General features: G+C 39.7%; 2 protein-coding genes across 2 annotated transcripts in view; both read right to left on the reverse strand.

The window, feature by feature from the left end:
• Positions 1-1288, reverse strand: part of pde9ac (phosphodiesterase 9ac) — a gene marked incomplete at both ends in the record, with an annotated part of 11000 nt that extends 9712 nt beyond the window's left edge. The window contains one exon of the mRNA XM_079247040.1: positions 1220-1288. Coding sequence (XP_079103166.1) covers positions 1220-1288 — 69 coding nt within the window. The remainder of the gene's footprint in view (positions 1-1219) is intronic.
• Positions 1289-5356: 4068 nt separating this feature from the next.
• On the reverse strand, positions 5357-11239 carry hepacama (hepatic and glial cell adhesion molecule a; the record flags this gene model as incomplete). The annotated part of the gene is made up of 7 exons (XM_079246461.1): positions 5357-5725; positions 6429-6499; positions 6657-6724; positions 6985-7075; positions 8061-8342; positions 8887-9234; positions 11131-11239. The coding sequence occupies 7 exons, from the start codon at positions 11237-11239 to the stop codon at positions 5357-5359; spliced, it is 1338 nt and encodes a 445-aa protein (XP_079102587.1).
• Between the last annotated feature and the right edge of the window lie 2752 nt (positions 11240-13991).

A 13991-nucleotide genomic window follows, 5' to 3' on the forward strand; every position in this document is an offset into this window, starting at 1 on the left:
GGAATGTAGAAAAGAGGTTAAATCATTTCATGGCTGAATAGGGCTGAGTCAGAGACACAATTACATTATGGGAACAATTAAAAAAAAAAAAAAGAAGGTGACAGCTGGAGTTCAAGATTTCATGGAGAGCTCAAGGATGTCATATGCAAACAAATCAGCAGAGTTTACAAGCAGAGTGTGCAAAGTCTGTCTGTGGAAATGAGCAAAGAATGAAGGCATGGGTATCTAGCACAAACTTTATTCTTGAAGGGAGTGGGGGTAGCAGGCAAACAATCAGCCTCGAGCCGTGTTCTCAGGGCTCTTGAACAACATGTGTCTTTGCCAACTCTCTACTTGAGCACTCCATATTACCAGATCAGAAAGTGCTCGGCTTATCTCTATGTTAGTGTGCTGAAACACAGAAACACAGACTTGAAACTTGAACTGGATCTGTTGCAGCTGTTTGCATTTGTAATCCAAATGAGCAGTTTGTTAAAGTCATGAAAAAAATCTGCAACTTACTGCCTTTGTTTTGCTTCCTCCAATTTAATCTAGAAAACTGATGATATAGATTAATGGTAGCGCATGAGCAAATTGATAACAGGTGTTTGGTTTGTCTGTGACACCTGTGAGGCTAACTTCTGCCTATTTTTAGCGCTCCCTCAGGTAACGTGAATCTGCTGGGAATAGCTGCTGGGAAAATTATTGATAAGTAGAGATATTTATTTTTTCATGTTTTTTCTAAGGTTATTTTTAAGATAAAATTTACATTTATGCTTTTAACAAGCAAAAAACATTTAGATATTAGATTAAGCCCTGAAAACAATTATAAATATGTTTGATACACCACACTAACTAATAATAAGGATTAATTTCAAAGCTGATTTTATGCATATTTTAGGGCACTTTAATGTAAAAGCAGACAAATTAAGACAAAATGTTGTCAGTGCAGTGTTCGCCATGTGTGTGAGAAACTTTTTAATGAGTTATATCATTGATTTCACTAACTCTACTGTAAGGTTACTAGAAATAAAGCAAAGTTTAAATTGAACCTGTGATACAACATATCCTTACTTTAACAAATTATTAACAGCATGCATCCAAAATATTAATTTTTAAAAAAAATCAAAATGTGTGCTAAAGCCAGCTCATCTCAAGTTAATTTCTAGAATTAAGGGATTAGGTTGTGCATAGTTTAAACCATATAATCAATGGAAAAATAAAAGTCCAAAAGACACACCTTTTGCACCTTCCCATCCACATCGAGGTAAACGGTTCTGGGGGCATAAGAGGAGGAGCTGGAACCCATGCTGACCTCCTTCTGTCTTCCTATCTGGGAGTCCTGCTTGATAAAACAAACAACCAAGACCTGGTGGTGAGACAAACGAGAGGGAAAACCAATTCTAGTCTAATCATTTATGTAGACTTTGCTGAATGGATACAAACTCCTGAATAAAGAACATAAATAATGTGACATGAGAAAAAGGTTGTTGTGAGTGCAGTCAGGGAAAAAAAATAACATTCTAAATAGTTGGAAACACAAGTTCATCTCTTGAACTCACAGTGTCAGTGATGCTCCTTCCTTTGTGGAGAAAGTAATGTCCCAGGTGCTAAAGATGCAGCTGACTCACATGGAGATGCAATAAGAGACAGACAAGCACATGCAATCTGATTGCTATGAGGAGAGAAAGGTTGTGAGTGAAGGAGCTGATGATGAAGGGCATATGACTGTGAATTTAATTGGCAGTCGCATTTGGTTGCCGTGTGACTGTTGCTATGGACAAAAAAGAGAAAGGGAGAGAGAGAGAGAGAGAGAGAGAGAAAAAGGCAACCCTGATGTGATGCTTCCACCTTGGCTGGTGATTATCTCTTGTTGACATGATCTAATCAACTATATCTATTCAGAAAAATCCCAGTGACTTTAACTACACAACAGAAATTGTGGTTTATTTGACTGATGTTTAAAAATAGATTTAAATGTAGTTAAACATTTAAAAATAAAAACGCCTAAAATGAATCATCTTAGCTCTACTATGAACCAATCGAAAGAATACATGTTAACAAAGTGAAGACATTTTAGGCAGTCATGACTTCTTTAAACACCTCAGTGTTGATATTAGATCCAGCGGTTAAAAAAAGAAGTCGGCATCTGACCTTCAGGTCAGGAGTCTGTGGTGGCCACTCGTCATTCTTGGGGCAGCAATGTTGCTTAGACCTGAACTTCAGATCATAGCACACAGCCTTATACAGTAGGTACTCTGCACGATGGGTTCATCACTTCATCTGCCTTTTTTCTTACCCTGATGCACCCGAAACATGGTAAATCTGGACTCATCAGATGACACGATCTTATTCAATTGCTAAAGTCTAATCTTTATGCTCTCTTCCAAATTGAAGCCTTTTTCTACAGCTAGCTTCACTGATTAGTGGTTTTCTTAAGGCTACATAGCTGTCAGTCCCATTCCCTTGAATTTCCAACACAATGTGCATGTGGAAATGTTCTTACTTTAACTATTAAACATAGCTTTGGAGAAGCTCTGGTGAGTTCTACTGCTGCTTTTCTTTTTTTTTTTTTTTACTTAAGTATTTACATTCAACATCTATTAACTTAAATGTTTTTGTACTCTCAAGTATATTTATTTGACAGATACTATTATTAAATTTCAGTTCCTCTTAAACCCAACATCTAATAAAACAGATTTCTAGGTATCTGAGATTTTAATAGGACAACTAAGCCAGCCATCCTCCATTTAGGGATACTTGATATCTTGATACTTGAAGGCAAAATGAATAAAACCATATATCAAAATTTGCATGAGAAAATGGAAACAATGAGTATAAAACAATTTTAATAACTAAAGAGGAAACAGTTTTAGAAAATAATAACAGTTCTAAATCAAAACAGGGATAAAATAATATATGTAAATAATAAATAAAATAGTGACACAACATAAAATAAGGGCTCAGTTTTGCAACACCAGTCACACTTATTTGCTGAAAAATTCACATCAACAAGCAGGTGTTAACAAGGCCGTTAGTAGAAAGGCTCTAGCAGGCAGCAGAAAGAGGTAATTATATGAAGGGCATTATACCTAATCTCCATTCAGCTCAATTTGGACACCTTCAGCCTGCACATGTGGTGCACAAACACAGCGTGCATACATTCTCTTTGCACTCAGATGTGATGCTGTTCCCTCGAGTCTAATTACATCCTTTTCTTCCTGGCTCTTCTTTCACACTAGAGGAAAGGTGGAACAAGATGAGACAGACTGTGACTTGAAAATGGTATATGAGGTCAGAACTACATAGAAGCAGTTTCCAAGCTCAATAAAAACGACCCACTCTAGTTATCTGACGACATTTCATTTTCCACTTGCCGTAAGTCCACAGTGATTATGCAGATGTTTGTTTGTATGTGTGGTTGCAGTTGTTTGAGGCCACTGCGCTGTATGTGTATTCATGAGTCTGTGTTTCAGCGAATAAATGGTGTTTCAAATAGAACAAAGGCCAAAAAGCCCAGATCAAAAACGGCTGATTAAATGTGGTTATGCAAGCGTAAGACTCACACCTTTAGTACTGGAAGATACATCTCAGGATAAAAGCAATCAATGAAATCATGCAGATTTTCATGACAAAAGATGCCCAGCTGGAGCTCAGAAGGGAGGATATTATACTGATAATAGTGACAAACCAGGTCGATTGGTGGGGATGCTTTTTAGCACTTGTTCTTCACATCTAAACACACTACAAAACATGTTTTAGTTTGTTTCCCTTTTTGTTTGATGCTGTTTAATAGTTTTCTTACGGAGTGAGGATAAAATGCATCCCATATCAAATACACACGGTTGGAATTGACAGCCGTTGTGGAAAAAACTAATTAGGGAAAAAAAAGACAGTTAAAGTTTAGTAGTGATTAAATCCACCAGCAGGAAAAGTTACAACAAATGTTTTTTTTTAAACAGCAGGGCAGTCGTATAGTTTGCATAAAGCACATTTAGGGGAGTTTAGATGAAATGGGAGTTTCACTGATTTGTGACTGTTTAACAATTTAAGACGATTTCTTCACTGTACAATATCCAAGATAGTATAATCTTATTTGTGGACAGGGTCAGTAGAAAATACAAGTTGAAACTACCCTGTAAAAAATCTCTTTCTCATTTATAAGAGCCTAACAAACAAGTTGAGCAAAACACCTGGCGTTGCTTTTTAGCAGCAGCTTTTCAGTACAAAAAAACCCCAGAAAAAAACTAAAGTAAGGCTAATTTGGAGCGATTTATCCGACGTTGGGTGCTCAAACATGCACACTCAGGTGGACTGGGACCCACAACAAATATGAAAGACTGGAAGATCTTTAAGTAATTTGTACATAATGCAACGCTTCTCAAGGCACATTGGTGATATTGTGATTTGAATTTACAGGATATTAAATGTAAAGATGTGTTATATATTTGCTTAAAAGCGTACTTTAACTAATACTGTTTGATCACACAACATTAACATAAAGCTTTCATTTTATGATCATATATTAACATTCATCTAATATCACTCAGTCATGGTTTATAATATGACTGATAATCAAGTGCTTATTGGTGCCTCATGTTTGGGATCAAAAGTTCATAAAAACCTGGAAGTGTTACCAGGTATGTTGAAAAATGTTTGGGCGACACCCAGTGGCCAATAGAAGTATGACACTCATAATCAGGGCCAAGACCATTTGCATTTTCTTCAGAACCTTCAAATAAAGTTTGAAGTCATTTTTCATTTCTCATATGTTATGTTAAATATGTTCACAAGATATTATAACAGTAAAATTCAGAGGGAGGACTGAAAGTGAAGCATGAAATGATTATTTGTGTGAGTTGTGTTTTTTATTTTTAAAAAAATAGACAACATTCACATTATTACAATAGTTTTTTTTATTTATTATTTTAGGTTATATAGTGACCTAATATGGAATAATAATAGAGTGTGCATGGTTTAAGGGTTCAAAAGAAAATAGACAACAAAATCAAACCATTTTCATTCTTTGAAAACTATTAACTTACATATGTACAAGTGTATATCAAAATTTCTCATACATGAAAAAAAAGCAAAATATATATCAGAACTGGAAATGTACTGTCTCAGCGTCATATACATACTACGAGTTGGTGGACGGGACTTTTCCGATACATCTCATCAAAACACTTCAGACATACTGTGCAAAGCCATGGAGCAGCAGACGAGGAATAAAGAATCTGAAGAAACTAGCAGAGAGTGAACTCATCTTCTACATGAAATCCATTACTCTCATGGCAAACTGCAACAGGAGATCAACAAACTACACTTGTACATCACATATTACAGGTGAAAACTAGCATCCGGACAGTGATCAGTGCTATGAGGGACAGTGAGTCTGATCAGTGGGTTCTGGACACTCGGCCTCTACAGGCAGGTGGCTGATTGGGATGCCTACTGGAGGACGGACCTTTCTTATAGGGCTGAAACTACGAGGAGATGAGCCCGGGGAATGTGCAGGGGAGCGGGCAGGGGAGCGGACAGGGCGAATTGGGAGAGATGGAAGAAGCTGTGGGAGAGGTTGTGCTAGCGGGGAGGGGCTGCGAGGATACCTACGGGGGGCCGACCAGATGGGCCTTTCGGTCCTGTTAGAGGATGGGGGAAGGACTGGAGCATAGGTAGCAGGTATAATACTTTCTGATTGGCTGACAGCATTGCCCGAACATTCTTCCAGACGCTCCAGAGTCTCCTGAAATTAGATAATACCATGCATGAGAGAATCATCCTTATCTGTGTTCTAGTCTCTTTAAAATTTTCATGGCTTCTCATCAGCTGGGATTTCTTTATCTGTGCTAACAGAAAAGTTGGTGCCGCATCTTAATAATTAACCGGTGTATCATTGTGAAACTTTGTTTTGACATACGTGTTCCTCATGGGATAATTCTAAATAAAAGTTCCCTGACTCAGGAAGATAAAGACCAATATTTTTGGGTATTAGTGAAATATTTTGACATTGCTTTGATGGTGGCATAAGAAGATGTTGCTAATCATCACCATGTCACTTTATTGCCTGAAACACCATCATATCTCTTCTTCCGACAACTGGGCCAAAATGCAACTTACCACCAAAGATGAATAAGACATTCATTTGTGCACAAAATAAGAATATGAACTTCTCTGCTGACTCTTTAATATGCTTCAGATGTCTCTTCTTTTAATATAAAGTCTTACTCAGAACTCCCAGGCAAACGTGTGCATGCTTGGCTTGCATGCGCCTTTTTAACTTTGGGATTTTAGCACTACCCTTGCAGGCCTTTTTACATTGTGATGATGGCTTTCAGCTAAATACAGTCTGACAGAACCATCAGCGTGGCTGCAAACTCTTTGTCTCACTTCTCTGTTTCAAAACTACTAAATGGAAAGTTTCCTAAAAAAAAACAAAAAAAACTCACGTCTTCATTGAGAACATATAGAGGCATTGGACTTCTTCGATCTAGTGTAGACGGTTTGGGCACAACATCAACTGTAAAAGATGGATATATGATTATAGTAAACATACAGTAAATTTTAGTGACATCCTGCTGAAAAGTTGCATTGCGATTTGAAAACTTGTTAATAAATACCACAGGACATTAAATCTGATTAATTATATCAAGGTGCATATGCAAGAAGATGCTTACCATCATGGCCATTTTCACTTGTCTCCATATAAACAGGTGCTCTTTGGGGGACAGGTCGGTGCTTCTTTCTGCAAAACCAAAAGTAAACTAAACTTATTCATCTTTAAAGGCACCCACAGCTCCCTGCTATACACGTACAAGCTGACTGGTACAGAGAATTTACATTTTCCACCCATCATTCAGAGTGGTGTTATGGTGACTCTGCTGAGCTACTTGAGATTCGAGCCACATCATCAAGTGCAATATCAAAGCCAATGAGAGGGGAGAACAAGAGAGTAAGAGAGGAAATGAGGGAGAAGAAGAAAAAGATAAAAGAGCCGTTTCTCACTTGGAGGGTTTCCAACAGGCACACACTGTCACCAGGGTGATTAGAAGGAATATGCCCCCGGTGGACAGGATGATGTATAGCGAGCTCCGTCCTAAACCAGAGTGATACAGAGGCCAAGAGACATAAAGAAATAAACATGGAAAGGAAGAAAGATGGAGATTTGTGTCAATAACATTCAGAAAACACTCACTTGCACCTTTAAAGTTTGACTAACATTGTGTGCTATGTCTGCTTTTCTTTGTCATGGTGTAAACTGGGTGTGGTGGAATTAAATCAAGTTGTGTCCTCACGGAAATAAAACCTAGAACAGGAAGTGGAGCGTGAAAACATTTTTCTTTCCTCTACATTGCTTGTCAGTTTGAGAATGCACTGGCATGAACGGGATGCAGTGAAGTAGGACATCAGAGTATTCACTTGGAGACTCTGCGCTGTGCTGTTCTACATGCAAAGGGAATGGGGAGCATGTTTGAGGGCCTGTGGCTGTCCGTTCATGCAGCTCATCACACTACAGCAATAATGAAGTCAGAATTACTGAGGTCCACTGAGGCAAAGCGTTCTCCCCACCTGCCTTCTTTTTCTTCCCCCTCCTCATAAATAACTGTCCATTCATTGGATTAAATTGCCTCTCTCTCTCTCTCTCTCTCTCTCTCTCAGGCAGACATGTGCCTCTATACTGGCGCCCAGTAAGAGCTTTTCTGAGCCAACTCTCTCACAAACACAGCCGGGATTTGCGCTCGTGTAAACAACATTGTCAGGGATGCCAGCACCCCTGTGTATCGCGCAGCATGAGATGATAATTGCTTCTAAGTGCAAGTAAAAATGGATGTTTGTGAACAATGTTTTGAAACGTACATAGTATTCATAACTTGATACAGATTTTTCAGACTGGTTGGTGTTAAAATAAACAATATAATAACTTTATGAAATAAAAATACAGTAACAAAAGATTACTGTGCTTGAATGTAAGGTTTAGTCCGAATTTCTACTTCATGTGTCCCATCCAGGCCAGCTCACAGCCTAATGTTGCAAATGTTTATGTGCAAGACTAACATGTACTGTAGATAAATGTCACCTACTGTAAACAGTGAGCCTGATAGGAAGGCTCTTCATGCTGCTGATAGGGTTCTCCACAGTGCAGGCGTAAACATCATCATCCGACATCAGAACGCGTGAGATGGTCAGCACCTTTTGGTCATGTGAAAGCAGCAGACGGGAGTCATTGGTCATAACCTTTCCTCCTTTCAGCCAGCTGTAGATGGGCTTCGTGCCATTATCATGAGAACAGTGGAGGTTAAAGTATTCACTGTACTCCAGGACGGAAGACGCCATCATCTGGATGTAAGGTTTGGACACGGGAACTGAAAAAGACAGAGGCCGAGCAGAATTGAAAGTGAAGATTAAACTATATCAGAAATATGACTGCACTGCAAAAACTGGAAACTAAGTAAGATTAAAAATCTTAAACTGAGTACACATATGGTTATTTTTTTAAATGTAAGATAATTCTTAGTTTTTATGCCAGAGAATTCCTCTTGTTTTAAGAGTATTTTTCCTTGTTTTGTGAAGTCTTGACAAGCCAAATCTTCTTGTTCTGTTGGCAGATAATTTATCTTATTTTAAGCAACATTTACCTAATTTTTGTATATATTTTTTTCTTGTTTTTTAAGGCTGAGTTTTTGCAGTGTGCATATTAAGGTAGAGCAAACGATGAGTCAAATCCCAAAAAATATCTCAAGCAACAGTGTAAATCCCTCTAATTCTCCTAAAACACTGCAGTATTGTGATAACATTCACTCTTGGCAGACTAAGACATGTTTCAACAAACTCTTAACTCCTCTTCAGTACCCTGCCCTGGTAGCTCAGATATTTTAAAACACACGCATGAAGAATGATTTTGTGTACCGTCCACAGTGAGTTCGATGTAGTGCTCTCCAGTAAATGTGTCATCAGTGATGGAGATTTCAACTTCGTAGGCTCCTTCATCTGAAAGCTGCAGGTTGTGAAGAAGCAGCGAGCCATTCTCGAACACCAGGATCCGGTTGCGGTACTCAGGTCTCAGGTTTCCTATGATGTCTGTTCCTATGGACTGTACGACGGTGATGGATTTCACTTTGTCCCTCTTTAGCTGCCACTTGATGACAGGCTTGTCAGAGCTGATGCTGGAGTAGCTTACAGATAAGAGAGCCTCTTTGCCCACCGTGCCTCTGACCACCTGGGTGTGGGTGGTCACATTGACCCCTGAAACCTCACCTGTAAAAAGGCAGAAACACTGGTGAGGTCTCTGAGGAGTGCAATATGCCGACAGGACACAGCATAAACAAATATAATATTCACTTTGCAATTTTTGATGCCCTGCCAATATGAGCAGGGAAAAACTAAGACAAAATGAATGCCAACATTCTGCAAAAACACACTAATCACAGCAGTGCCAACTAATAGCATTACATGAATGAACAGATCATATGTGGTCCAAATGGATTTACATGTGCATTATATGCCTTTCTTAACGTATTCCACAAATTCTTTTGCTAGAAAATACATCACCACAATATCACAAGCTACTTAGTTATGGGACAACAGGAAACATCTCACAGACATAAATGCATTTATCCTAACTAAATGTGCATTTCTGTAGGCTTCATTTGAATTTATCTTAATAAGGTATGTAAGATTTTAAGCCTTTATCTTTGTTAAAGATGATCATATGTCCATAAGTAGCACAGACAGCAGGTAGGAATCATAATTCAGACACCAGGTAGGAATCATAATTCAGACACCATACATACATACATCATAATTCAGACAGCAGGTGGAGCTGCAGAAATGTAGCTAAAAAGTTTTGCCATTGTAATCACCAAAACTTTTCATCAAACTCCACTTTAAAATGAGCATTTCTTAGATGTTTTATATCTTTAATCATCAGAGTTTAGAAGTGGAAAAGCTAACTGAGCTATATACTGCATGCCACTAACATCATCGATGCCCACACTGATTTCATTCTGGCTCAAAACATCTACTCACATCACATTCACTAATCTGTTTCTGAGAAACTCACCCTGGAATTTTTCGTGACCTCTTGGAGTGAACAAATGAAAAACTAATTTTGATTTGTGTTTTCCAGTTATTACCCTCCTCCCACGGGGATATGGGGATAAGGATTTACAATGTGAGCCACATTTCTACCTTTACACAGGCGCCCTGTCTTGGAAACCCAACAAAGCAAAGCTATTATGTTCACAGTAGAGGTTCCTATAAGTCAGCTGTAGCTGGACACATGGAGGTCTAAACATTTGCTGCAGGCCTGTGAGGGGCATCCTACTGTTTTGCCTCAATGATGGAGAGATCAACCCCATAGGCGAGAGAGAGAGAGAGAGAGAGAGAGAGAGAGGCTGCACTGTTCCCAATGCTTTGCTGTGAGGCAGTTAGCTGGGCATCGCCTCATTGCTGTGGTAACCATTTGGTCTGCCTGACAGGGGTTGCCAGGGCAATAAGACAAAGGACATTATTGTTGGGACTAGTTTCCTCCCTTGAAAAGAGTGAGAGAAGGTTAGAGAGAGAAATTCTTTGTCACTGGTGAAGCTGGAGCTAGACACAGGGCCCAGTGATTCTACCAAAACTGGCCTAGTTGGGTAAACTGGGCTCATGGTACTGTTGCGTAATCAAACCAAACATTTCTAATATTTTGACTTTTCATTATTTCTCTCAAATAAACACAATAAAGCCGTGCCTGATTCAAAGCCCTCCACAAAACATTTTTAATTATCACTCTTGACCTACACGTCCCCCTCTCACACACCTTCAATGGCCACTAAAGGCTCCTTCAAGTTTAAAATGGGACTCACTGTTCAGCTCCACCCATGAAGAAATCCATTGTGCTGCTAAACCATGGCACACAAAAGTAAAATAATGTCAGACTATTTTAACCGGGATTAGATTCACTCGACCTGCGATTTGAATGACACAAAACTAAATCAAAATGAAAAAGTTGTGTAGTGTCCAGAATGAAGTTCAGAGTTGTCATCCTTTTCTTGGCTTGATAATTACAATGTAATAAAGTTCCATTAGATTAGCTCCCATCTAAAAAGTGACAGTGTCCAGAAGAACCCCTTTTTTTCTGTCAATAGACTGACAAATATTAGGACCTACCTGTGAAAAGGAGGAGGAAGAGGAGGAGGAAGAGGCCAAGGAGCGTTAGTAGTGAAGAGATCTCAGTGAAACTATTGCCTGTAGAGGAGGTCTTCCTCTCCACCTTCATCTTGTGTGCTGGGCAGAGCCTTTCTCCCGCTCAGTGAGCATGGTTTATCCACCCTGGGCACGTCTAAGCGGTATAACACTCTCTCTACTGCCTGCTTGCCTGCAACACTGGCCCCTGCCTGGTCACACTGAGCCCCACTCTCCCCACAGCACCCCAGTCACAGCCAACAACGGCCAACTGTGTGTGTGTCTGTGTGTTCATGTGAGACAGAGCCTTAGTGTAGATGAGCTCCTCCACTCAACTTTGCCCTGTAAAGAGAGCTCAGAGAGAGGGGGAAAAAAAGTTTGCTTCTTTGGGGCAGCCAAGTTAAAGTTTCTTTTTAAGAAAGAACTTAATATTTAGTTCAGCTATGTGGGGAAAAAGCTGCACTTCAGCCAAACCAGCAGCCCTAAGAGAAACCCATTTCAGGCGCCGAAATGCTTCTCCCCTCCCCACTTTTGCCACATTGTTCAATTTCTTCTCTAGAGTGGAGCAACACAACAAACTGAGAATTTATCGCTTGGCAACCAAAACCGCTGCTGACCTGCAAGCATGCAACAGTGAAGCATTGTGATGCGTGATGCATGTTCTACGGTAGTGTACCCATCTAAAATGTACACAAGAAGAACAAATAAAGGAGTAGAATGAAGCTTGTACTTGTGTTGTCCTCTAGGTGGGGCAACAACTCCATTGAGGCATCTGCCTGATGCTCAAGAGGAAGGAGGCAACAGTACCAAAATAGTGTTGGCCATGTTTTGATAACAAAGCTCTGAAGAACATAAGAAAAAACAATATGGTTCTCCCCTGGACCAAAAGTAGGAAGAATGTGACAAAACAGAAAAATTTCCTTTTCAAGTTTACACAACTTCTATCTAGCTGTCAATCAAACTGATTTAAAGCATTACTGGTCATTTCCATTGAAGATGTCATGTGTTTGTCTGCTTTCTATGCTGAAATGGGAACAGATACTGTAAGAAACATGAGACCTGTTGTGGTATTTTGCCTGGTGTGCATTGATGGATCAGTGACATAAGAAGTCATTTTATCCACTTTCAAACGAACCTTTTACGAGCATCTTGTTAAGAACAAAAGGAGTTTCTCAGCAGAGGAGGAGTTCATGGTTGTCGGAGAGCTGCTGGACTGTGGGAACAGCTGCTGCAGGCCAAAACTCTTTGCAGTGGGCCATCAAAGTTGAGCCGCTCCCCTTCACCTCTAACCTCTGTCAAAGCTGCACCTCCTCAGTTCTCTCATCTTCCAAGGCGCTTTAAACCAAGTGGGACACTGTCCAGTCAGGACAGCAAAAGAACAGGGAGCAGACTGAGTTTCAGGCAGTTTGTTACACAAAGGTTCATATTTACTCAACAGCAAAACACATCTTAAAAACTTGTGATACTGATATTTTAATCTCTTCTTGCTTTTAAATGTTGTTCCTTACCGTCACAGTATGAATGCAGCTAATGTGGCGTTTAAGCAGCTGTGGCCATACAGTTAGTTTATCTCTATCCCCTCATTATTGCTCAGTTGTATAACCCACTTTGCATGAAAAAAAAAAAAAAAAAGTCCCACTTAGATGGCAAGGCCAGTGGGAAAACCACTGGATAGGACATAATTGCGCCCCCTGCTGTTTGTCCTGGGTTATTCATCTCTAATTATCACCCAGGAGACTGGAGATCTTCTCACTGACAAGCTGTCTGAGAAGTAGAACGAGCCAACCAAGCAGCTCTTTCCTATGATATACTCCTAAAATAGTCCAGCTTCAACTAAATAGGCAGTAAAAAGAAGAAATTATATTCTCCGGTATGTTTGAGGCTACCATGTGTTTGACAAACTCCTGTACATGTAGGTTTATTACCATCCTAACTGAGATGATATATAAGCATATATTTTTTTTAAACCTTCTACCTCACTATCAGAATTTAATCTAAAGAAGGAAGTGGGTGTTGTGCTATGTTTGGAGGTGTGCATAATATTGATTATTCACCCACAGTCATTAAAGAGACAGGAGAACGTGGCCGTGGCACCTTTGGGACTGAGTAGGAGAAAAGAAAGAATAGGTCCATATAAAACCCATAGAGGATGTTTATGAGATTGAGGCGGAGGAGGAATGTCAGCCTGAGGAGGAAATCTTTGCACTCCGGCATTGCAAAACCACTTCTAAAAAGATGTTGGTTGTCCTATCTCTTCAGCTGGTGACACAGCCTATCGACGTATGTGTGCGTGTGCATGTGTGTGCGCGCGCATAAGAGTGGGAATGAGTGACTTGAGTGAGATCTGCATGCTAAAGTATGGGCTGTGTTTTTCCTGTGTGAGAATGCATGTGCAGTTTGAGCTTGTGCAGTGCTGCGTGGCTCAGATGTGTGTGGGTGGGCTGAGTGGGAGCACTGGGAGACTGAAGATGCACTATCCTGTTTCTCATAAAGCGAACAAGACTGCCTCTGCAAGTGGAGAGAGAAAATGTGTTGCACTTTAGTGATTTAAATAGCTGTATTGCAATACGGGATGTTTAAAGAAATACCTGAAAAGTAGACAGACCACTATTTGCTTTGGGTGTTTATGATCATGCATGCGGTGATATGATGAAAACATCTGAATGCAGACATGATACAATTATTCAAAACGTCTTCTCTAATACATGTCGCCAGCTCAGAACTTTGTAACTTTGTCTAGTCCAACTCCCAGTTAGAGCTAAATACACATTTATAAATTATTCATGAGATTTCTTGTGTAAGAGAACCACAAAGGAGACAGAACACTGTTTTAGCTTCAAGGAAGC

The sequence above is a fragment of the Telmatherina bonti genome (genome assembly GCF_933228915.1).
Source record: "Telmatherina bonti genome assembly, chromosome: 9".
In the NCBI taxonomy this organism is placed as follows: Eukaryota; Metazoa; Chordata; class Actinopteri; order Atheriniformes; family Telmatherinidae; genus Telmatherina; species Telmatherina bonti.